The sequence below is a fragment of the Pteronotus mesoamericanus genome, unplaced genomic scaffold (genome assembly GCF_021234165.1).
Source record: "Pteronotus mesoamericanus isolate MK-2021 breed Mesoamerican mustached bat unplaced genomic scaffold, CSHL_Meso_final contig_220, whole genome shotgun sequence".
NCBI classification, from domain to species: Eukaryota; Metazoa; Chordata; class Mammalia; order Chiroptera; family Mormoopidae; genus Pteronotus; species Pteronotus mesoamericanus.
This window is the reverse complement of record NW_026555091.1, coordinates 2,234,960-2,259,393: the sequence shown is the minus strand read 5'-3', so window position 1 is coordinate 2,259,393 and position 24,434 is coordinate 2,234,960. Positions and strand designations below refer to the sequence as shown.

The window sequence follows — 24,434 nt, the reverse complement described above, 5'->3', positions numbered from 1 at the left end:
GGCCCGATGCTCTGAAGATGTGTGCGTGAATATGTATATACACATGTGTATATACATACATATTCATAGGCATAACAATGTGAACGCATATGTCTGTGTGCCTGTCTACACACACACAGACATACACGTAGCTATCGTAGTCGACTCTGTTGCTGCCCCGCCCACATCCTCCCCATCAAGTGCCAGCACCTTTGCTTCTTCCTCTTGCTGCTGGAAGCCACTTAGCCACCTCAGTGGCAGTCTCGGAGTGGCGCCCAGGCAACCCCCTTCCCGCTGGGACAGCGAGGGGCTGGTGTAACCAGGTCCCGTCTCTCACCCCTCGGGCGGGAAATTCTGAGGCCTGGGTCTCACACCGGCCTCCAGACTTTGCCTGGCAGGAGTGCGCTCTGGTCACACACAGGGGCACAGCCTTGTGTGGCTGCCTCACCTCCTTGCCGCCCCCACACGTTCCTCTGCCACAGTCTTCTCCATCTCTCCCGAAACTACAGACACGCAAATACTTGTTTCAGGGTCTGTTTCGGGGGGAACCCCAACTTAGACATGTGAATGTGTGTGCTTGTATTTGTATTTATAGGCATGTTTATATAGATGTGTATATACGTGTGTGGATACATATAATCATAGATAGAGATGTATATACATACAAACAGGCACACACACAACTACCACACATGCTGAAAGGCATTAATGTGTTCATATCTTTCTACACACAGCATTGTTGTTTTTCTTAACACCAAAGCACAGCAAATTGTTATGCAGTCTCCTGTTTTTACAGGGGAGCCTGCAGCCAAGGCCCCTCTCTGGAACCTTCTAGTGAAGCATCCAGCCTCACACTGGTGCCTTCCAAGCCCTCGCCCAGCTTAACCTTCCCACTCAGCAGGACGGCTCGCACGCCCTGCCCGCCTCTCCCACGGAAGCTTCCAAGGCTACTGCCGAGCAGCACCCTCCAATCCCAGGCCTCGGAGCACCAGGGCCAGGGTGCACCTTTGCCTTATGAGCTTCTAAAACAAACCTCTGCACAGGGACCGCTCCCAAGATAGGCCATTTGCTGCCGAGAATCTTTTGAGGGGAGGGGGACTACATCAAAAGATAGCAAAAGGAAAGAATATTAAAAATCAGGTTACTTTAATGACAAGCTGCCAAAAGAGCAGCTGACACCTCAAATTTTTGCATTCCCCAAAATAACACCTGCTCTCTGGCCCTCCCCTCCCCGGGCTTCCCCACAAATGTCCTGCCCCCAAGCCCGGGCCCCGCCCTCCCTCCCCTTGTCCTGTTAGTGCAAAGACGGTCTTCAGGAACGTAATCAAAGCCATTAGCTGCCTGTTAGGTGCTGAGGGCGGCAACAGGGAGAACTAGATAGAACATGGGATTAGGAATATAGAAGCATAAGAAATTAGATGTAGGGATATAGGAAATTATATAGAATGTAGGTCTGGGGGAACTCACCAAGCAGGAAAGCTTGGGCAACAAACTTCTTTGGATTTTTATTTCTTCAACCAAAAAATGGAAGCAGGACTTCCAGGGGCGTGACTTCGGCCCTGAGGTGCGTTTTGTTTAGCACGCACTGTGTTTGGAAACACATGAAATCTGAATGCCTTGAATGCATTGGAGTTTGTGCTCCCAACCCATATAAGCTCTGAAGTCATTTCCAGCCCCGCCACCGGATAGCTTGGTATGACTGTCCTTGCTAAATCAACAGGACCTTCTGTCCTCCTTTCTGCCTTCTAAATGCCTCCCCAAGGAGGCTCACCCACCCAGCCTGGGCACGCCTTTCTGTGAAAGATGGCTTGCTCAGGGGAAGATTTAAAATTTCCTACTTAGATGCACCTTGTTTTTCCTCAATCTACCCAAAGGAATGAGAGGGGAAAAAAAATTACCAGAAAACCAGACAACAACCAATATGAAAGGTACAAAATTGAGAAATGTGCAATATTTAATGGCAAATAGAAATTACTTACATACAAAAACACAAAGCTATTTAACCATAATTAACGAGAGGAAATAAAGGAAAGTTGAAGCTGAATATGCAAAATCATGTTCACCTTCATTAGTAAATTACCCCTGTGTTTTTATATACTATTACCACATGGGGTGTATTCTATGCCTCATATTACGTATGTTATATATAGACCCCTCAGTCTCCCTCCCGCCCCCCTCCTCGTCTGCCCCCGTCCCCATACAAAATCCCCTTGCCCTCGGCCATGTTTACTCGACTCTGGACTCTCTAAATTGTGTGCTAGGAAGGGGGAAGATTTTGAAAAGACATGTAGAGAAATGACAAATGATATGATTTATGACAATCCACATATGATTCTACTTTGGTGAAATTATGATGCTAGCGTTTCCCATTATTTTTTAATATTCTGAGATGCACATTGCATGTTCTTTATTACAAAAGATGAAACACTTTAAATCTATATGGTGTAAATAACTGGGAACGGCTGGTGAGGGCTAGGTTCCCCATCATCACCCTGACCACCAACATCACCCATAGTTTACTCCAAATTTAAAATACATACATAAAAAAGACACCCTTGCCATCATAACACAAACCAAGTTCCTTTTTCATGGTTAAGCACTGGAAGGTGCCCTGGGTACATGAGTTACAATAAGTCAACAATGCTTGGAAGGGCAAGTCTATGGATCTGCCTCACCAATCCCTACTCTGCCCTGGGTCCACAGCTTAGGGGCTGCTTCTTCCTGTCCGTTCCCCTCAACGTAACTGGCCCATCCTGTCACCACACAGGATACACTGACCAGGTTCTGTCACCACACAGGATACACTGAGGCGAGCTGTGCTTGACCCCATCTGCTTCCCATTTGACCGCACTCAAGAAGGCAACAGCTGCCGCAACAAGAAGCTTCTTTGCCCCAAGAGCAGAGAGTCCATCTTTTCCCAAAGAAGATGGCAAGGGGAGGGAAATCAGTCTCTCTCCCTCATTCTTTAGACCCGTGGTCCTCAATCAAGAGTGACCTTGCTCTCCAGGGGACAGGGGGCAGTGGCTGCAGACATTTTGGGTTGTCACACTGAGGGGGCGAGCGCTACTCGAATCTAATGAGCAGCAGCCAAGGATGCTGCTGAACATCCCACAATGCAGGAGAAGCCGCCGCCACCAGGACCCACCCAGCCCAGAAGGCCAACAGCATCAAGGCTGGGAAACCTGCCGCATAGAAACGAGCTTGTCCCTTGGTTCCATTTCAGGAGGGAGAGAAGGGGAGACTGGGGGAGAGTCAGGGCCGCTCCTGGTGGGCCCCAGCTGCAACTAACCAGAAGTCAAATCCTGGGAACGCCCAGGGCAGTACTTACAACACAGGAACACCTGGTGCATTTGTTTCCTTCTGGCTGAAAGTCTTCCCCTTCTCGGTACTGCACACCCTCAAACACACAGCCTGCAAAGCAAAGAAGGGCATAGAATGAGGCAGCAGCCTTGGTTCAGTTTGACAGGATTCTTCCATCCACTGCTCATCCATCTCCCATCTCCACCCCCACCTAGCAGAGGGTCCTCTCTAACCAGAGGACAATATTGCTTCATAGTGAAAAACAAACAAAAAACCCAATAGAATATGAAGCGCTGACATGGGCCCAGAGAGCCAAAGATGCTAGAAAGCACATAAGAGGCTGGAAGTGGGGTCAGCCTGAGGGGATCTGAGCACAGGGGTGAGCGCTGCAGAGTCTCACCATGAGCTCACGGACCTCAGCCCGGGAACCAAACCCCAGAGCAGCCGGAGGAGGCGGACGGAGGAAGTCCCAGCGAGAGACGTCCATGATGAACTAAGTAACAGAAGAACAGGAAGGGCTGCCTCTTAGTGAGTGCCCAGGGATTATCCAGCCTCTGCCAAGTCCTCCATACCACAGATCACCCTCCATCTTCCTGGTGAGCTAGCAAAGCAGGAGCTCTTGTCATTGACCCCACAGATGGGGAAGACGTGCCTCAGAGAGAAGCAACTCACCCAGCTGGCAGGTGGAAGAGCTGGTTTTGAACTCAGTTCTGATCCACTGGCCACACCATACAGAGGATGAAGCACCAAGACAAGAAGCACCAAGGCAAAGGCAGGTCAGGAGGTACCACACCGGTTTTCCGTCCCACCCTATGTCCTGTTATAGGGGCTGCGGCCCCCACCAAGTCTGGCTAAAAATAGAACCAGAAACCCAGGAGGTGTATCCCATTCGCTCAGGATGTGAAAAAAGTTATATTCTTGACAGATCTCACAAGTGACCTAAAGCACAGGCTGGCCAGTAACTCCGGGTCACACAGGCCACGGAAGGACCGTCAGCTACTGGCAAACCCACTTTCCTCAGGCCTGTCCTCCAAAGGCACTTCGCCAGAATAGCTGAGGGCCCTCTCCACACAGGGCACAGTGCTGGAGGCAGTAGTGCCAATGGCTACAATGGAGCAAAGGGGGCTCTTGCGAAAGACGGACCCATGCCCCTGGCAGGAAGTGTCGGAGGCCTGCCAACTGAACTCATCAACAGAACCCACCAAATTCTTGAAGCAGATGGCACCTTCCAAAGAGGAATAAGTACTACACCCCCCCCAAGTCCGCCCTTCCCCCTCCCACCCCTCGCCGCTAACAGGCTGCTGGACCCGTTCACTTTGACGCTGGATACAGAGCCCTTTGTTCACCTGAAAGACGCGGAAACAAATGGCACCACCGAAGGTGCATAGCTGAGTGATTCAGTTTTGAGGTCTATCTGGTACCCACACCCAGCCATCCACCACCTCCCTGCTGTCCCCACTGAGGCAGGAAGGCCTAGTGAACCTGCGCCCCTGCCAGCGGCTGCACCTCGGTGTTGCTCAGGATGGCAGGCACCCGTCTGGCCACCTCTTTTCAGAGGACACCGCCAACAAAGACTCTTCAGCTCTTTCATTCACAGGCGCCTGCACCGCTGGTTCTGTCATGCGGCGGCCGGGTGATGAACCACAACGATGTATATTTGGCAACGTAAGTAGGGAATTTTCCATGAACGTTCCATGCAAATCATTCCCATCACAACCCACCATCCTTGAGCAAAGAGTCAGAAGAAAAGGAAGGAGTAGACAACCAAGAATGCCCCGAAATCTGCCTCAGGAGGAAGCTGACCACAGATCGTACACATTGGCCATACTGTGGAGTACCAATCTGTGATCAATGAGAGATGCCAGTCCTGAACACCAACGGCAATATCCCAAGGCTTCCTCTCTCTAGACGTGGCTGGGTCCAGCCTCCCAAGACAAGGATAAAGCATTCTGGATCCGCCTCTTAGTCTCCTGGTTTACATCCCAAAGGATGGCCTTTGAAGTGACGGAGAGGGAGCAAAGTTGATTCCTGACCCCATATCCGAGGGTACAGAGCCTGCCCAGGTGTGCGGGCCTAGTGCATGTCCCTGGGATGCTAACTCTAAAGGTCTGTCTCCCAAGGCACCTGGAACCAGGCAGGACAATTGTATCATGGTATGTGGGGTGTTGAGAGGTAATACAACATGGTGGCCACATCGAGCCCAACCTCACCTTCGGCCTTTACCCACTCACGGGCCCGGTTCTCATTGGGTCCAATTCCTTCCTCTGTGATGTGTGGGCAGTACCTCATGCCTCCCTGGGGGGTCATGGGCACTCAACAGTGCAGTATATACAGTCATGGCGCTCAGCCTTTCTTTCTTGGGAACTCAACTGAAAACAGGATGGAAGAAGCAGTTCCTCAGATATAATGACTTCATCAGCTGAAATAAATTCACTCTCATGTCTGGAGACCCACATTGTCAAAGGTAGCTAAAAAATATGGCTACCTCCTGACTGAGAGGAATGTTACATATGCTGAGTCTGTATCAATAAAGCCATGGTCTACTCGGTGCAACTGAATTCATATGTAAGAGCTATGATCATTTTTAAATCTATACAGGGTAAAAAATTTGCTCTGTTATCAATCTCAGGCTTGGAATTATCTGGGAGGGCTGGTCCATGAAATTCAGAGATTTTTCCTGGAATTGGTCTGTGATGCAGCCAGAGGCATCCATGTTTATTTTTTAATTTTTTTTGTTTTTAAAGATTTTATTTATTTTTAGACAAAGGGAAAGAGAGGGAGAAAGAGAAGGAGAGAAACATCCATGTGTGGTTGCCTCTCATGCGCCCCCTACTGGGGACCTGGCCTGCAACCCAGGCACGTGCCCTGACTGGGAATTAAACTGGCAACCCTTTGGTTAGCAGGCCGGTGTTCAGTCCACTGAGCCACACCAATCAGGACTCATGTTTATTTTTTAAAGCTTCCCGGGTGACTTTGATATGCAGCCTAGACAACTAGTGATCTAGCTTAATAACGATTTTTTAGGAATTTAAAAGTGTGGTTCCATGATCCAAAGCCTATTTAATGCATTCAGAAGGAAAAAGTACTCGGGCAAACTCTGGTTGGTACAAAATAGCTGAAGTACGGAAAGAATTATCAACCCGTTTTTGGTCTCAGTGTGAGCTCATCCAATAATACTTCGCAGAAGTCCAGCTGTGAAAAGGAAGTTTGGCTCAGTGAAGACTGCGCAGGGAACTTAAGAAGGTCGGAGCTAGTGGAGAAGGAGCGTCCTTACTGTCAGGCAAAGATGAGAAAAGACTAGACTGCAGAAGGGACTCAGGTCCAGAGGCATTTCAGACGGCATGGAGGGGAACGGCAGCAGCGTCCCTCCGCGTTGCCTTCGGGGTGTCCCACCCGGGGAGGTCCGCAGAGCAGAAGGCTCTTCGGAGCTTAACCTCAAAAGCAAGGAGGAGTTGGAAGTATCGCCTCCTACGAGGAAAAACGCTCAGCAGAAACCCCCAAATGCAGAACATCTGTCTAAGAGCATGGGCCAGGGGCTTAAGGGATCAGGAAAAAATCTCTCACCTCAGAATCCCCGGGCTTGTACCTAAGGGCAAGGAGAGATGCAGGAGGCCTTTGTAATCCTGTTCAGAAAAGTAGGTGGAAACACTGCAGCCCCTGGAAAGGAAAGACCCTCTGCTGTCAGCTGGGCAGCGGGGCCCTTGGAAAGACAGCGGTCCAGCTGGTTGCACCACACTGAAAACTGAGACCAGCAGAACCCGAGCCCGAATTCACTGAGGGCCCCGGCTCTGTTTTCAGAAAACATCTGGTTACCTCATCATCACCAAGGCCAGCTCTGGCCAACGCACTGCGAACCGAGGCAGTGAGAAGACATTTCTGGTAGCAAGGAAAAGCCACAGCCTTTCCTTCCAAAATAAGCGTTTGCTGTGGCCCCGTGGAGTGGAAGGCGGGCCTCCCCAGCCTCCAGCGGCCACATGCCAAGACCTACAGCAAGGCGCGTTCACCCCAGGCTCACCAGAGTCCGGCCAGGCGTTTCTGTGCAAAGAGGTTTGCTCTCCAAACCCATCAGGTGCGCAGACGTAAAGTGAGAACAATCCCAGATAGGAAGGGGGAAAAGCATGCGTCCCTGGGGAACGCGGAGGTGTGGCCCGCATGGCGCCGTTCCAGGGCGCCCTGCAGCGCCCCCGCCCGAGCAGTTTACCTGGACACGTCGGGCAGCACGCTCCCAGGGGCTTAGAAGGGTTTTTACAGTGAACGACACAGCGCACCTCAGACTCCGTGACAACGCCTTCCTGGAAAACAGAACACCGCAGGCGATCAGCCCAGAATTCCCCCGGGGGGTCCCGCGCTTTTGGAAAGTAACCAAGGGAACTGGAGAAGAGTCTGAACACTAAACGTGCCGGGGAGGGTCGGGGTCAGGTCCCAGGTTCGTGGTACCAGTGAGGTCGGGTCTCCCTGGCTCAGCTCGTGGATGCTTTTGAACTCAGAGTGCTGACCGATTGCTGCTTGCCAGCCTGTTCTGGGGTCTTTCTGTTTGGGCCCAGTTTCTTTCCTTCTTTTAAATCTAGTGTTTGAGACCTTGCTGTCAGTCAGTAGCTGGGAGAGCCTCGCTGTTCATTCACAATGGTTTTATGTTTTCAGCACTCACTGTATTTTCTGTAATTGTTATTATACTTGAAGCCATTAATTATGAGGCAAAGAGTACAAGCCTCATATCCCAGGCTGGCATCTGGAGACCTAAATCCTTACCACCCTTCCAGAAATAACTAGGCCAGCTCCGCAACCTTGGAAATTTCACTCTGCCTCCCGCAGAGCCTGGCTCTCCAGCATCCGCTGAAGACTTTGGCTGAAACTATTTTCAAGTTATAATATATGTGTCAAAATAGAGGCTGCAGTAGGTCTTAATAATGAAATCAATGGCTCCTTTGCAAACTGGTCTCAGGACTCTAATATTTCAATGTCAATCAAAACATTTTTTTAGATTACGTTTTAGAGTTGGCTTTTGAAGACTTTTCACCATGTTCTCTACCTGTTTTACAAATGGATGTGCCTGTGTGTTTGTGTGTTCAGTTGCGCTTTGAGGGGAGGTATAGCACAGGCTGAAAATAATGTAACAATTGGATAACTAGACAGTTTTCTTCATTCTGTCTGCTACTGTATCATCTCAGTGTAACAAGGAAGGTTATATCCTAAATGTCTTCATATCTCTCAGGCCTGGGGTTTCTACTGCCTGGAAGGAACTGTTGTGGTCTCTCTCTCTCAAGCCTGGGGTTTCCACTACCTGGAAGGAAATGTTGTGGTCTATACCATATCAAGGAAGAAAAAACAACTGCAGGATACTGTAATAGACAACAGCAAAGAAAGGATGGCTGCTTTAGTTATATAACTGGAGCAAAGCAAAAGGCTGCAGCTCCAGATCAATTTCCCTTAATCTGCAACACAGATGGAGGATTCTGGTGAGTTCCAGCATGGATTGCCTGCCTCCTATCTTCAGAGTGTCCTCTTCCAGGAAAAAAACAAAAAACAAAAAACTACAAGCAGAAAAATAACAGTAAAGTTTTCACCACCAGAACTCCTTTGGTAGGAGAGTATAAGAAATAAGCTCAAATTCAACTCAGGTCGAAATAAACCAGGTCTTTAGACCAGATGTCACCTGCCTGGCACCCAGCTGGACCCAGGACACACAGACTCTACCGGAAGGGTTTCCAGCATCAGCCTCCTCGTCGCTCACAACCACCCATGAGGTCCTCCTATCCACATTGGGTCCGGGAGGTTCAGTAACAAGTTCCAGGGGTGGCGGAGCCCATATTTCCCCTACTACACTGCAGCGTCTCCTCCGTTCCTGAACCTGCGCCCTGTGGAGACAAGGGCTTGGGGAGGCTGCGACTGTGTTGTTCTACATAGGAGCCTCGTAAGTGGGTCCTTCCCTGCCAGGTGCCAGTGAACCGTCAAGGACCAGGGCTCCTTCCTAAAGAAGGAAGAAAGTACACAGGAGTGGGAAGGTGCCAGCCGAGACGAGGAACAGATTTCCGAAACTACTTCAATGTAGGTTTTGTTCTTACGGTTATTGTGTAATCATATTGAACAACATGATAGTTTTAAATTAATGAGCAGGGCTTAGGCAAAGGGTTTTGTTGTTGTTGTTGTTTTTGGTTTTTGGTTTTTGTTTTTTCTAGGAGGAACATTAAAAGGCCAAGTTCATTTTGGGGAGGTAGTGTTTCCTCCCTGTGCAGCATTTTGCAGGTCAGCATTTCCTGATTCCTGGGCTGCTGGTCTTTAGGATCTCTCCCAGCAACGATGTGATTGCTGGGAGAGATCCTAAGTGGGGTTACAGTCTACAGTCTGCATCATTCTCTCGGGCCCTGCTGACTGGCCAGTGGCTCTGAATAGGCAATAGGAGTTTCGGTGTTAACAGATGACGGTTTACTGTGTTATTCAGTCCACAGACTGTTCCCTCCCAGATGATAGTTTTCATTTAATTGAAACAAAGCCTTCATTCAAATTCACCACTGGTCAATGCAACCTAAGGATCTTCCAGACTTCTGACTGCTCTATAAATGTTATACAACACTCCAAAAGACATGCAGTATTTCTTGTTTAAAGGACATGTAACCAGGGCTCTCTGAATGCCCCTGTCAAAGAATGGAAATTTCATTGGTCAAAAAGCAGGGTGGGAATGGGGTGGTGCAGATTTTAGAACAAATGTGGGCTTTTGATGCTATTAAAACTCATTGTGCTGCCCTGGCTGGTATGGCTTAGTAGGCTGAGCACTATCCTGTGAACCCACATGTTGCAGGTTCGATTCCTGGTCAGGGCACATGCCTGGGTTGTGGACCAGGTCCCCAGTAGGGGGGTGCATGAGAGGCAACCGGTTGATGTTTCTTTTCCTCTTTTTCTCCCTCCCTCCCTTCCTTTCTCAAAATAAATAAATAGAATCCTTTTTTAAAGCTTAGCTTAAAAAAAAACCTCATTGTGCTTGTCTATTTCCATAAAGCTGATTGAACCTATAATCCAGGGTAGAAATTCAAAAAATATTTATTCAATTAGCCTCTTATTTATATCTGTTCTATCTACTACATATTTTCACAAACAGTTTAGATTGACTATATATATAAGCTGAATATTTAACTAAATGAATCGCTGAAGAGCTGACAAGTGAACCTGACTTCTGTGGGCCTAGAATAAGTACATGAATAGATAAAATTCAGACTTCAATAAACTTAATGTAAATATACTTGAGATAAGCTCAGAGAGAAATATACATTATTATATTAATCTTTCTTTTTCCTTTACATACAAAAGCATATTCTTGGACAGTAAAACGGGGCTAGGAGTAAGATGGTTTAAGAGCATCTTCTCTGCAGAGAAGAATTTTAAAATTATGTCAAAATTCAATAGGCACATTTTAAGGAGCATTTCTTAAGCAATAAAAATGGAGTTTGAAAATCTTGCTGTGTTTCAGACCTGTAACATCAGAGCCACATGGAGCCCTCTCTTTCCCAAGCTCAGTGAACACCAGCCACCGTGGACTCCTTAGGAGCTGGCCCGGTGGTTCTTAAATTTGTTGGGCTGGAATCAGTGGGGTTACAGTCTACAAATTGCTTTGATTGAATGTAGTGCACAGATTGGCTCCAATTCAAAATGTTTTTAAATCAAAGAAGGAAAACATACATCCGCTCACAGTACCTCTTTCTGCTGACAGGAATTTGTGTTTTGCTTCAAGTTGACTCACAGGAAGACGCTGAGTTCTCCCCAAGGACATATGCATCTTCTAGGAGTTTTTCCAGGCACAATTTAACAATAGTGAACAATTCTGCTGTGTGTTTCTGAAAGCAAGACCTATACAGTATCTATCCTGTGCCCGTCCTGTTTCGGTGGATGTCACGATAAATATGTACAAGAACACAGTTGGTTTTGGTGTTTTTTACCTGGCACTGGTGCAGGACACAGGGTTCCGCAGGATTCTGCCACTTGGAGGAGCTGTTATAGGTATTTCCTTCATAGGTGCAACCTACACCAGAAACAGAGAAGCAGGAACACAGGCCAACAGTGAATGTGGGTTTGCTTCCTTTATCTTTGGAGCAAAAGAAGTCATGTCCTCTAAGCCAGGACCAGTGATCGCAGGAACCACTGTACTCCTTGGCTATTTTACCCCAAATATAACTAAGCTTTCTCAATGTCTACTTGACTTTCACTGACATTAATTCTTTGACTACTGAGAAGATTAACCGAGCAGACTATATTTTCAAATGAAAAGCCATGGATTGATAAGCTCTCTTGGCCAAAACCCTTAACTTCATGAGTGACTTTACTTATACCTTGTGAAATAGGTATCAATAGGACCAGAGTGAAAATGGGGAAAGGGGATCTTATATAAGATTAAATGGACTCAATATTACAAAAGGTCAAGAGGAAAGTTTAAAACATGGTAAGAAGTAAAAGCAGAATATTAAAATATAGAAAATGATTATAAAACCCTATCCCCATCTAAGACTCTTAACAAGCTAGGACCTTCACCCGATAAAACCTTCCAAGTCTTGCCTCCCAGCTCTGAGAGCTATGATTTCATATTTGACTTCGATTTTACTTTCAGGTTGTAAACTAGATTAAGGAAATCTGAAACTATCAATGTAGAGATTATCACATGTTAATTCACTAGCCAAATCAGAAGTCATGCTCACCCATTTGAAACAACAGAAGTCAAAGGCCAGAGATTCTCAAAAGAGGCAACAAGCCAGTTCACTTAAGTCTCTGGAGAAAGAGCCAAAGAAATAGAGGTACAGCCCTGGCTGGGTGGCTCAGTTGGCTGGAGTGTCGGCCCCCTACACCAAAAGGTCGCGGGTTCAATTCCCAGTCAGGGCACATAGGAGAGGCAACCCATAGATGTTGCTCTCACATTGATATTTCTCTCTCTCTAAAATCCATGAACATGTCCCCAGGAAGGATTTAAAAATTTTTTTCATGAATGAAAAAAATAATAGTGCAAAGATCACAGCCTAGACCTGGATGTAGTTCGTCCAAACAACAGCCTTTGCCCTGTGCGTTCCCCTTCTGGGGATGATGCGCCAGCTATGCCTCGGGGCACCTCGCATTAGGTCACCTGGAGCTGCCAGGCAAAGGGATTTCCCAGTTCAAGTCCGACTGCTGGGCCCAAAGAGCACAGAAGCAGGAACACACACAGGATAATGCAGAAATAGAAGGACCTGCCTCTGCTACCAACTCCCGGCTTCTGGCAAGCCAATCAATGCCAATTCACATCAGTTTTACTTGTCCAAGATACAGAGAGGAGACCCACCTCCTTCCTTGAATTCTTTTAGATATACTGCTGTGGCAACAACAACAACAACAACAACGTCTCTTAATACATACAATACAAACAGAATAACAAAGGACTTCAGCAAATTTAGACCTTTTCAGAGGCTTGGAATTATGCTCTGAATTCCCAGAGCATTATGAATGACTGCAAAGAGCTCTTCACTCTAGTTCCTACAAATCAAACCACTGAAGTACACAGCAGATTGGAAACATATTAGGGAAATGCTTTCACTATATATTTTTTAATTTCCTTTGCATGAAGTGTTACAGCGATAAAATGTTCCACCACAGGAACCCCCCAGCACACTACAGATGCGTACGCCAAACCAAGAAAGAATAGAGTGAATTTTCAACAATGAAAACCAATAGAAAACAATTGGGGCTAGCATAAATCTTCCCAAACAAACTCACTTACAATGGACGTGCCACGTGCATGTCTGACCCACTCACACAGACTCACTCGGATAATAAATAACTTGTCCCGGGGGAGGGAGGGAGGCGGGGAAATCAGAGGACCAAATCCAATGTACGTGAAGTCCAAGTAAATATGAAATGCCTGCCAAGTCCACCAGTGGAATGTCCAAATATGTTATATATTTTCATTCTCTGGATTTAAAAAAAAAACCCTGAAAGATGGGGTGATTTTATGCTGCTAATAGGACAGGCAAAGCTCTTGCCTTTTTACTGTGGAGGCTGAAATGCTCTACAAAACCTGTATAGACCAAGGAGAGACTGCAGGCCAAGGGACTGTTCCCAACAATGCCAGGTCCTGTGCGGCGGGGGGCGGGGCGGTGTCCCAGGGAGGGAGCAGCCTCTCTGAATCATTCCGCTCCGTGTGGGATAACAGGCAGTGGAGCAAGTGTTTCTTGATGCAGGTATCCCAGTCAGTGGGAATAACTGTCAGTGGGAAGCTTGGCTCCTCTCCCCTATTTCAACATGTAAAGACCAAGGTCAAGTTGTAAAGTGCTTTATTGCTGCACTGCCCTTGTTCATATGTCAGTCCGCCACACCTGACTCCGTGCAATAGATTTTCCCAAATGTTGGATGAGTCTGAATGATAGAACAGACTCAGAAACACCCGTCGTTATTTCTTTAGTGAGTATAATCCATCCTTCTCCTTTGCCTACCCTCACCAGCCTCGGCTAGGGATGGAAACTCCAGCATACCGAGCATTCTGGTAGACTGCATATCTAAAGGGATTCGAGGGAATAAAATAACTTAGAAAAGGATTTGTTCATGCTCTTCATTTCATGTCCTGAGATAAACACATTCTCAATGTCAGACATTCAGATGAGCTATGTGAAGACAAATATACATGCAACCAAAGAACTTCATGTTCACTCCAGAATTACTTCTTGTTTTCTACAAGGCAAATTACTTTATAATAAATTCTATTGGCCATCACCTTTATGCTACTAATATGGCAGATAGGAAATATCTTGCCTTTGTTTTTATTTAAACCCCAGAGGAGTAATATATTAAATATCTTGTACTGGCCAGGGTAGAAAGGGAGGCAAAGAAAAATTTCCATTATACATAGAGACAGTGCTTCTCAAGCTACCTTTGGTGAAAGACCAATTGGTTTTGTTTTTGTTCTTCCAACCCAACGTGAACTAATACTTCCATAAAATATAATCAAAATGAATTACTAGAAAAGTTAAATTTAAAAGACTAGCACGAAAAATAAAACTGTTTTATTATTCTGTGCAACCAGATTGCTCTGTTGAATTCTAAAAAGCATTTCTAACTGCGTACTCTCCATTTCTGCATTTATCTCATTGGAGACCAGCATCACAGTCTATGGGTCATCGGTGACCTACAAAGCGCATTGTGGGCCGCACTGCATTGGAGGATGGGTTGTGGGGTCAATCTTAGAGATTTAGAACGAGAAGAAAACGAGAAGATAATATAGATTATCTTCTTCATTTTACAGGTGAGAAAATTAGCACAGAAAGATTAATGTAGCTTGCTCCAAGTTAGAAGGCATTAGGTGTAAAACTAACACTAGAATCCAGGTTCTGCATGAAATCCACATTTTCACACCCAAGGTCTAAACTAGCATCACTATTTGGACACTTCCAAATCACAGTATCCTTCCCATTAAGGACTTAAAGGTCCAGGAGAAAATCCAATACTACCCTTATAAAATTAAATGCAAGCAGATCCAGGAACTAAATGAAAGAGTGGTTAAGTGGGGTAAGCAAATGAATGGTTAGGCAACCAGTAAAGTAGCTTTCTCTTTGTCTTTAAATACTTTTAAATAGATCCTCAACAAGGGAATTTATAAACATTCATTAGTTTTCTTATGGTGATAAAAAGCTTTGCAGGTTGCACAAGTTTCAATAAAACCATCCATACTGCAACAAGAAGAAGTGGTTATTTTCTGATAAATTTACTACACTCTATTTAAACCAACAATTCTCAATCTAGGGCAATTTTGCCTCTCCCCCATTCCCTACCCAAGGGCCTTTGAGAAATGTTAGGGACTATTTTCAGTTGTCCCAACTAGAGGATAAAGGTGCTGCAAACATCTAGTGGATCGAGGCCAGGGATAATGCTAAACATTCTACATTGCACAACAAGAACTAACCAGTTCAAAATGTCAATTGTGCCAAGGTTAAGAAACTTGGACCTAAACCATCACACAGCCCTGGCCAGGAGCTCAGATGGTTAGAGTGTCATCCTGATACGCCAAGGTTGTGGGTTTGACCTCCTGTCAGGGCTCATGCAAGAATCAACCAATGAAAGCATAAATAAGTGGAACAACAAACTGATGTTTCTCTCTCTGTCTCTCTCTCTGGGTCACTAAATTCAATCAACAACAAAATTAAATCTTTGCATATAACCCAAAATAGTTCTTCTTTACAAAACTAAATTAATACAAAAACAAGCCTAAACTAGCTACACTTTCCTTTTGTATGTATTTTGCCTTTTTGTTGTTGTTATTAAATATTTTCAGGGTGAATAAAAATTGAAAACCTTTTTTTTTCTGTAAACATCTGTACTCTTAATAGAAAAACTTGGCCTAGTCAACAAGTCAACTCAGAAAATACATGGCAAGGGAAGCAGGAAGAATACAAATAAACTGAACCCACAATTAAGCAATAAAACTCGTTTTTCCTATTAGTTGTAACCTTTTCCAGTGGCCACATTATCCCAAGGGAGAAAGAATACCACAAATTTTCATCATTCTGTTGTTAAAATAGCTGTTAAATATCATCAGGACTATTAAAAAAACAGCATTGCACAGAAAGGCCTTCTAACAGCCTTTGCTCCACCTAGTTTCATCCTTCTAATCTCAGTCCATTCATTTCTCAAGTTAACATCAGCCTAAGATCAAAGAACTGTATCTTACCAATAACTCAACCTCTGACACCCAAGGGCCCCACAACGTGGCCCCAACTCTGTGCGCGCTCAGCCTCTGAAACATCCACGTCCGGGTCCCGCACAGGACTTTGTATGTAGCTGGAACCTAGTCAATGTTTAATTTCACTGCTGATTCACAGTGAACGCCAGCATAGAGCGAGTCCTGGAAACCAGAGAGAACACAGAAAAGACAATCTCCGCTGGACCTCCTGTCTTCTCCTCTGGGCTGGTGGAGGTGGACCAAGTCCACCTCCAGAAAGGGCAAGCTCTCCTGGATCAAGTCAGATGGCAAAGCCCAGGTAGTCTCACACCAACCTCCTTCCTCCTCCATGGACCAGGCAGGCTGGGATTGAACACGATTGGGAAAACACTGGAGTATCCTAGAACCTACCAAACCTTAGAAATGAGAAGCATATCAATACTCCCTTGTCCCTTCTTCCCACGTCGTTCAAGATTCCTATTCAGATAACTTCAGAAGGTGTCTTTGCTTTCCAAAATTCGCTTTTGCACCCTGAATTATGAGTTTATTCTTGTCTTTTGGGAGCAGAGTTAGCATGCAAACTGTCGTAGTTACTTACATGAAACCAGACTTGGGGCCTTTGAAATCTGTTCATGCCACATGGAGCAGGGCAGTAGAACAGACAGGTCTGCCAGTCTTGGCTGCTTCCGGGCCACCTGACAGGCACCCCAGCCCCTGGACTTGGTCAATAAGCCCCAAATTACCCCCAGCCCCATACAATTTGTGTAATGAACCACTTTTCAGACACTGTTCTCCAGAAACATATGGAAGTATAATCAGAAGGGATAAACATAAAATCTGACTAGCCATTCTAGGGCTTAAATTGTGTCCTTAGGAGTTCATTTAAAACAGGCTTTTATTACTCTTCAAGGCTGTACCTACCATGGATCCTGCAGGCAATTTTACTTATTTGGGGCTAATGGGAATTTTATAGCCAAACCATTTCCTCAATCCCAAAAGAAAGAATGAGACCCATGAACTGAGTCCTTAAAGAGTGGTGCGTGCCTTCCTGCCACAACATTCTTTTTCATAGCCTCTTTGTTTTGTTTTCCAATTAGGAATTAAAGATATGATTGAAATAAAATAATTGACAATAGAAAAATAACTTACAGAAAGCTATTTTCCTTAATTTTGATGGCTTTATGAATAAAATCCCAAGTACACAGAAATATCAGATGAGAACACATGACTTGCCAATTCAGCTCACTTCACCAATAAAAAGGAACACAAAGCCCCCATGTGACTTCTTGGGGTTTCTAATCTGTGTGTTTATTGAAGACTGTAAAGTGATGAAATTGGGGTTTAAAGAACCATGCTCATAACTTCCTAGGATTATGATATATACAATATCTGGCATTGATATTAAGGTAATGAAACAGATTCTACGAGCCGCAACTAATTCAGGACTTATTCAGTAAAACATGCTTTCGAACTTTTAATTAATACAATAAAGGGAATATACAATGTATTAAGGGAAAAACATACTCGCAACAACTATTTTCCATGAGCCACATTGCCCATCGTGCCTGCATTTGATTGATTGTTATCATTGTCACTCCTCAGCATGGGAGCGCTTCTATCCCTGGGTGGCATCGGCATTGCAGCTGTCCTTCGGCACCCCGTTGCCAAGTGGCCAATGCCCATTGCTTCCATGGGCGAAGGAGAAAGAACGAAGGGGAGCTCCTACTGAGCAGAAACGGGAAAGGAAGGAAAAATGCGAAACACTGTCCTGCAAAGTCACGAGGCTGGTTTTCTGATGCGGGCAGAATCATGTCGGTGACTGCGGTGGTTTCCAAAGGTGAGCTCGAGAAAACACCTAAAGGTGAGCTCATAAACATCACCTAAACACGTCTCCAACAGGAGACAAGGAAAGAAGGAAGTGAAAATCATTGCATCATCCTTTCTAGGTGAGGCACTGCAGTGGGAGCGGCCGTGTGTGATTTACTGTTATTCTGAACACAGGCTCCCCCAGGACTGAAGACGTTTCACCCTTAGTTTTTAAAACAAGGCCGTCAAGAGCCCCAAGGGCTGAAACCCTTCGCCCAGGCCACTCGGACAGTCTTTTTATCCTACTCCAAAATCCGTGTTCCACTCATATTTTGAGCCTGGCCAGGTACCTGTAAGAAGCTCAGAAAGGGGTGTTTTCAAGAGTAAAAATGGTCCCCCTGGAGAAGATGACACGATGCCTCTCAGGAATACTTATCGCACCTCAGTGATATCTGGAGGCCAATGTGATACATTAAAATGCAGGCTCTGTGGCTGAAGAGGCAGAACCTGGTTTTGTGGATTTACGATTAAACGGTTCTAAACGCCTGTACCTTTGGCCACTCATCATGCTGGGCCGGAGGCCTTCTGACATTGCGAGGCAACAAATACTAGGATCAATGGATTAAATCAGGCATCTCAGGCAAGACTCACGCGTTTTCCAAAGCAGGCGCGCGTTTCGCAGTTCAGGCTGCATGGCAGCAGTGTGAGAAAAGAGAGTTTATTTGAAGACAGCAAAACAACCAGCAACCTCATCGAATAAATGACAGTGGCTAGCGACAAAAAGTCGTGCATGGGACTGTCAGCTTCCCCAGAGTAATTTCAAAGACATCAGTGGAAATCTCTTTGACAAGCATAAAGAAGGAATGAGTTATATACAACATGCATATGAAATGCCATTTGGGTGATGAATGTAGTGTCTGGCACAGCTTTTAGACTTTGAGAAGCATATCACACAGATGCAACCTTTATGCCTTTGTGGTTGATTAAATAAGATGTTTAAGGCTCACTGCAAAAAAAAAAAAAAAAAAAAAAAGGCAGAAATCTCTTACACTTCTCTTTTTCTTTTACTTTTGCTTTTGAAATAATGACACATTCCCAGGAAGATCCAAAAATATCCCAGGAGGTCACACACACTGTTCACCCAGCTTCCTCCAATATTAACATCTTGCTTTACTATACTGCAATGTCAAAATCGGGATATTGATATTGATGAAGTCCACGTAGCTTACTCAGATTTTACTGGTTTTATGTGCACTCATGTGTGTCTGCGTGTGTGTGTATGTGTGGTTCTATGTGGTTTTGCACATAGGCAGATTTGTGTAATCAACTGACATACAGAATTGTATTATCACCTCAAGGCCTTCACCTATAGCTACACTCACCAGCATTTGGTGTTATCACACTTATGTGCTTTTTAGCCATGTTGATAGGTGAGTAGTGATACCTCATTGTGGTTTTGATTTGCATTTTGTCAATGGCTAAGGATATTAAATACCTTTTCCTGTGTTTTATTACCACCTGCATTTTCCAATTATACTTTCTGTTTTCTTCACAGGGTCTTCCACAAAGCAATTTTTGATGGCATCTGCTTTACCAATTTTTCCTCTGTATGAACAGTGCTTTTGGTATCAAATCTAAAAACCCTTGGGCCAATCGCAGGTGCCAAAGATTTTCTCCTACATACTTTTTATACATGTTTTATAGTTTGACGTCTCACATTTACATCCATGATTAATATTGGCTTAACATTTTTTAACATATAAGGTTTAGATCACATTTATTTTTTTGCCTATGTATGTCTAATTCTTCCAGAACCATATATTGAACTCTTCCAAAACCATAGTCTCTTTCCATTGAATTGCCTTGGCACCTTTGTCAAAAATCAGGTGGGCCCGTATTGATGAGCCTGACTCTGGGTTCTCCGTTCTGTTCCGTGGATTTCTGTGTCTGTCCCTCTGCCAGTACCACACGGTCTTTATTTTGTGGCTGTAAGTCTTGACATTGGGTAGACAGACCTTTCCTACTTCATTCTTGTGTTATGAAATTGCTTTAGCTATTCTAGGTCCTTTGCTTTTTTATATAAATTTTAGACTAAATTTGTCTATGTGTACAAAATGTCCATGCTGGGCAAATCTCCTTTTATACTGTTTTAAAAATTACGTCCATAAGAAAGTCTGGCTTGAGGCGCACATCGTCCAGGAGCCTTGCATGCTGCAGGATGAAGCCTGCCTGGGGACCACGTGCGCTCTCAGGAAGCATTTGCCCAAGAGCAGTCTATGGACTACGAGCAGCCCCAGGCGACCTGTAAGAAGGCAGATCCCTGCAGCCTGCCTTTTCCTCCAATCTGCCACATCCTTTACCTGGACTGTGTTCTGGGACATGTAAGCGGTGCCTCGCTTGACTGGGACGGCCAGCAGCAAGTGGGTATGAAGAAACATCCCCACGTTACCTGCTGAGTCTCCTGGGGGCCCACGTGGCCCCTCTGATCTCAAGCCGTGAAGCCAGAGGGAGGCCTTTGTTACATTCAAAACATGGGTAGATCAGGCATTAAGGAGAAAAATTCACCCTCTCTGAAAACAGGACACAACTGAAAGAGATCTTAACTTTTGGGCCAAAGCTGTGGAGGAGACAGCTCAATATCTGGCAAGAAAAGCAGTTGCTGATGGGCGTGGTCATACTTGGAGACAAATGAGGAGAAATCTCTGGCAACAGAGGTCCCCCCCACCCCGCTGACTCCAACAGGGAGTGGGGGATAGGGCGCCTAACGGGAGCCCTGTGCTGTCAACCTCCTGTGCTTCCTGAGTCGGGGAACCCTGGATTTCTGGAGGTCAGCTTGTCAATAAAGGCTTATCTTTGAAAATGGTATGTCTTTGGTTAGTGATATTTGTTAAAGAGAAGAAAAATGCCGAGCACCCGGCATGTAACAGGTGGTAGGCTGCTCATGGCTCACCACCGGCTCCACAAGACAGGAAATCCTGGTGGGGTGGTGTGCTCCAGTCAACACGGTGGAGGGTCTCCCCCACCACGGTCATTCTGAGCTACCGACACACCACTGACCGTGGAGCCGGGGAGCCAGGCACCGCAACACGCCTGTCTCTGCACAACTCCTTATGTTAACAGTAGAGGCTATGGGGTCTGCAAAACCTTTTCTCCACCTAACAGCAGACCATGAACATTTGGCTGGAATTTGGGATATTTTATTGTCATCAGAGGTCCTGCTGTTCATTCTATATGCCTAGAGAAAATATGTAAGAACACCAGTACTCACATCTTTTCAGTTATGACATTATATCTGGCCCTCCTCCTCCTAAACCTTGTGTATACAAACTCACAATTTAACCAAAAGAACATTCATTCCAGTGGCTCCCAAGCTCCCTGCCTGGGGGCTAATTAAGACCGCAGACATTCAGTGAAAACAACCCAAATATCCACTGATGGACGAATGGATAAACAAAATACAGTATATGCATACAATGGAATATTATTCAGCCTTAAAAAGGAATAAAATAATGATATATGCTACAACAAGAATGAAACTTGAAGGCACTATGTGAAGTGAAATAAGCCAAACCCAAAAGAACAAATGCTTATACTTGGCGAAGGTCAAGTCCCCGTAAGTGGCAGAGAAGGACATGGACTCCACTTCTGATTCCAAGTCCGGTCCCCTTGGACTTCATTCTTCAATCATGGCGGGTTGTTATGACCATCCTCCCACGCACAGGCCCCAGGGCACAGAGGTCCCCTGCGTTTATCCTTTAGTACCTCAGCGTGGCCTTGCTCCTAGAGGCCTGAAGTTGCTCCCCATACATTCACAGCCTCGTCATGGCGGGCATACTGCAGTCCCCGGAAGTCAAAATATCAAAACCTCAAAGTCCATTTTTAAATCTGACGCCTCTGCCTATCCTAGGTATGGCTTGGAGAATGCCCAGACATTCCCAGCTCATCAGAAGGCGGCCTCATGGGTTCAACATCAGCCGGTTGACGCCCGAGCATGTCTGCAGATAAACATCTTGAGCCTTTTCACCACTAAGCTACTGGAAACATAATTAGCTGGCTCTGGTGTGAATAAGCTCATCGGAGTGAAGAAGGCGCTCAAGTTCATGGACATACCAATGTACTTTGTTCACCTTCATTATCACATCAGTCCTGGTAAACGCGAGCCTCTCTATCAGACAGAATTTCATGGCAAACAAATGCACGTGTGCTCTCAAGAGGAAATCCCTTTCAAAAAGCAATCCTAGAACATTTGATGTTGAAAAAAAAAATGCCCACTTCTGAAGAAACTGAGATTATTCTCTGATCAAAGCCCAATAAGAATGGTTATAATTGCATCCTGATGACCATTTTTAAAATAATAGGTGCACTGTATATTCATACATCTTTATAAAAAGATACAAGTCACTCCTATAGACATATGTTCGATTTTGCAGTTGCCAAACTTAACCAGCAAATAAAAGGAAACCCAGATGGACATTGGGGGATATCATGTCAAATCATTTCTTTCCTGTAGCTTCTGAAGATGCTTCCCAACTTTCCGTTCAGAATAGCTTGCTTCATTTTGCCCAGTTTGATAGACTCCATGAAACAGTGCCAACAGAAGCCTCGGAGGAGATAATGTTTGCATTCTCAGACATTTTGTGATGATAAGCATCGCTGTGATTTCACTCTCATAGTGGAATACAAGACAGGAGGGCAGAAATAATCTCCAAGCGCAGGGCTGTTGGCTCCGCATGGCGGGCCAGTTGCAGGCGGTCACAGAACAGTTTTAAGAACAGCTGTGGGAAACTCGAAGCCAAACTAGACGTGCATTTGATGTGATGTTATTAAAGGAAGAAGATAACCATATCAAAATGATGGTAACTGGAGGATCTGAAGTCATAACTGCAAAATATATTTGGTAACGTTGCAGAATACAATGAAAGATCTAAAAAAAATCACATGTAAGTTATCACTATGCCTATTAGTACTCAAATATACCACAGTCACTACCACATGAAGACAGACTTAGGCTGTGGTGATGTGGAGGATTTTTTTAACCTCTATGGAATTTAAGTGAAGAAATAGTAAAGTATCCGGAGCTGGGACTGATGTATAGACATTCAACCATTTTTCTTCCAAGATCAGATGCGATCAGGCACGTTCAAAGTGGTATGGCTGTAGAGTCAACCAATTTTCCTTCCCTGTTTTCACCCTTATTCTCTCCCTACAATGTCACTCAACTTTTGTAAGCCCTGCAGAATTCCAAAAAGGACATAAGATGTATTAAGATGTATATGGCTCAGTAGTAATGTGCTAAATATGGAGTTGACGTCATGAGACACGCATTGAACTAGGAAGACTAGAATTTAGCCCCAATTTTCCTATCTCTTCCCTACTCCCTTTTTCCCACTAGCATATATTTCCAGTAGGGTGTTTAACTGCTGTGCGCTGAGCACAATGATCACAGCTGAGAGTGCTGCAGATCCTGCCCTCAGGGAACCTCCAGTTCAGCAGGAGTCACAGAAAGTCAAAACGCTACATGACAGTTGCACCAAGTGTTAAGGACAGATCCTTAATTTTATGGCAAGTAACCCTGGATGCCAGGAAGGGATTCCTGAAGTAAGAAGTACAGGAAGGGTATAAGTTAACTATATGACACAGGGCGGAAAAGCAGCCCAAGCAAAAGGAAAAATATGTGCAAAGCCCCATGACAGTAAGCCTCCTACCCGAAGGAGTCCAGAACAAGACAAGGAGAAAGGAATAAGCAGGAGGCAGACCTTGAAGGGCTTGGTGGCCACCTAACCAGGACAGAGGGAATGGCCAAGAGGTACACTTGCTAGCACTTTATGTGTGCAATGATCCGTAAGCTATCTTCTAGCTCCATACACCTTCCTCCATAGAGGCTTCTACCCTCCATGCTTCCCAGAGCTTCTCTGAGTGCGGCTAGAACTCTAAGATGGTCCCCAAGATTACCACTCTCTGGTACACCCATCCTATGAAATCCCCTGCCCTTGAGCACGGGCAAGACTTGTGAATGTGATGGATATCACTCCCACGGTTAGGTTACATGATGTGGCAAAGATGAAGCGATTTTGCAGGTAAAATCAAGATTCCTCACCAGTTTGACTTTGAGTTATTAAAGAGGACAAGTATCCTGAGTGGGTCTGTCCTACTATGTGAACCCTTAAAAAGAATCTATAGAAGAGAAAGATGTTCTCTTTGAGGAAGCAAGCCATTCCATAGCTGCAAGGAACTGAATTCTACTAACAACAACATGAGCTTAGAAGATGGCCTTGAGACTCCGATGAGACCCAGTCCTGGCTGACCTTGTCCGCAGCCTTTGAGACCCAAGCCATGCCCAACACTCTAACCCGTGGAAACTGTGTGATGATAAATGAGCATTATTTTAGGCCACTAAGTTTGTCATAGCTTGTTATGCCTCAACAGAAAATTAATAGACTGGGCATCAGTAGCTGAAAGCTGGGGGCCACCAGAGAGGACACCCAAGTTCTGATGGTGGCACTTTCATGTGATTCAACAGGGAGACCAGGGCCCCCAAGCTCCTCCATCACAATGAGGAGCATTGTCAGCTTGCCTACTTAGACAAGTGCAAGCTGATTCGCCCCAAGTCGGCAGCAAGCCTTGGAAATCTAATCTTCTAACATAAAGGCAACCACAAACTCTCCACTTAAACTGCCTTCCAAAATCC

The 24,434-nt window shown here is 45.3% G+C and overlaps 1 protein-coding gene across 2 annotated transcripts in view; it reads right to left on the bottom strand.

The window, feature by feature from the left end:
• The window catches only part of BMPER (BMP binding endothelial regulator), a 215,849-nt gene that overhangs the window by 152,458 nt on the left and 38,957 nt on the right, over positions 1 to 24,434 (bottom strand). For both annotated transcript variants that reach the window (XM_054571349.1, XM_054571350.1), the window contains exons 4-6: positions 11,208 to 11,290; positions 7,481 to 7,571; positions 3,308 to 3,390 (exon numbers count right to left, since the gene is read on the bottom strand). In XM_054571349.1, the coding sequence (XP_054427324.1) occupies positions 3,308 to 3,390; positions 7,481 to 7,571; positions 11,208 to 11,290 (257 nt within the window). The remainder of the gene's footprint in view (positions 1 to 3,307; positions 3,391 to 7,480; positions 7,572 to 11,207; positions 11,291 to 24,434) is intronic.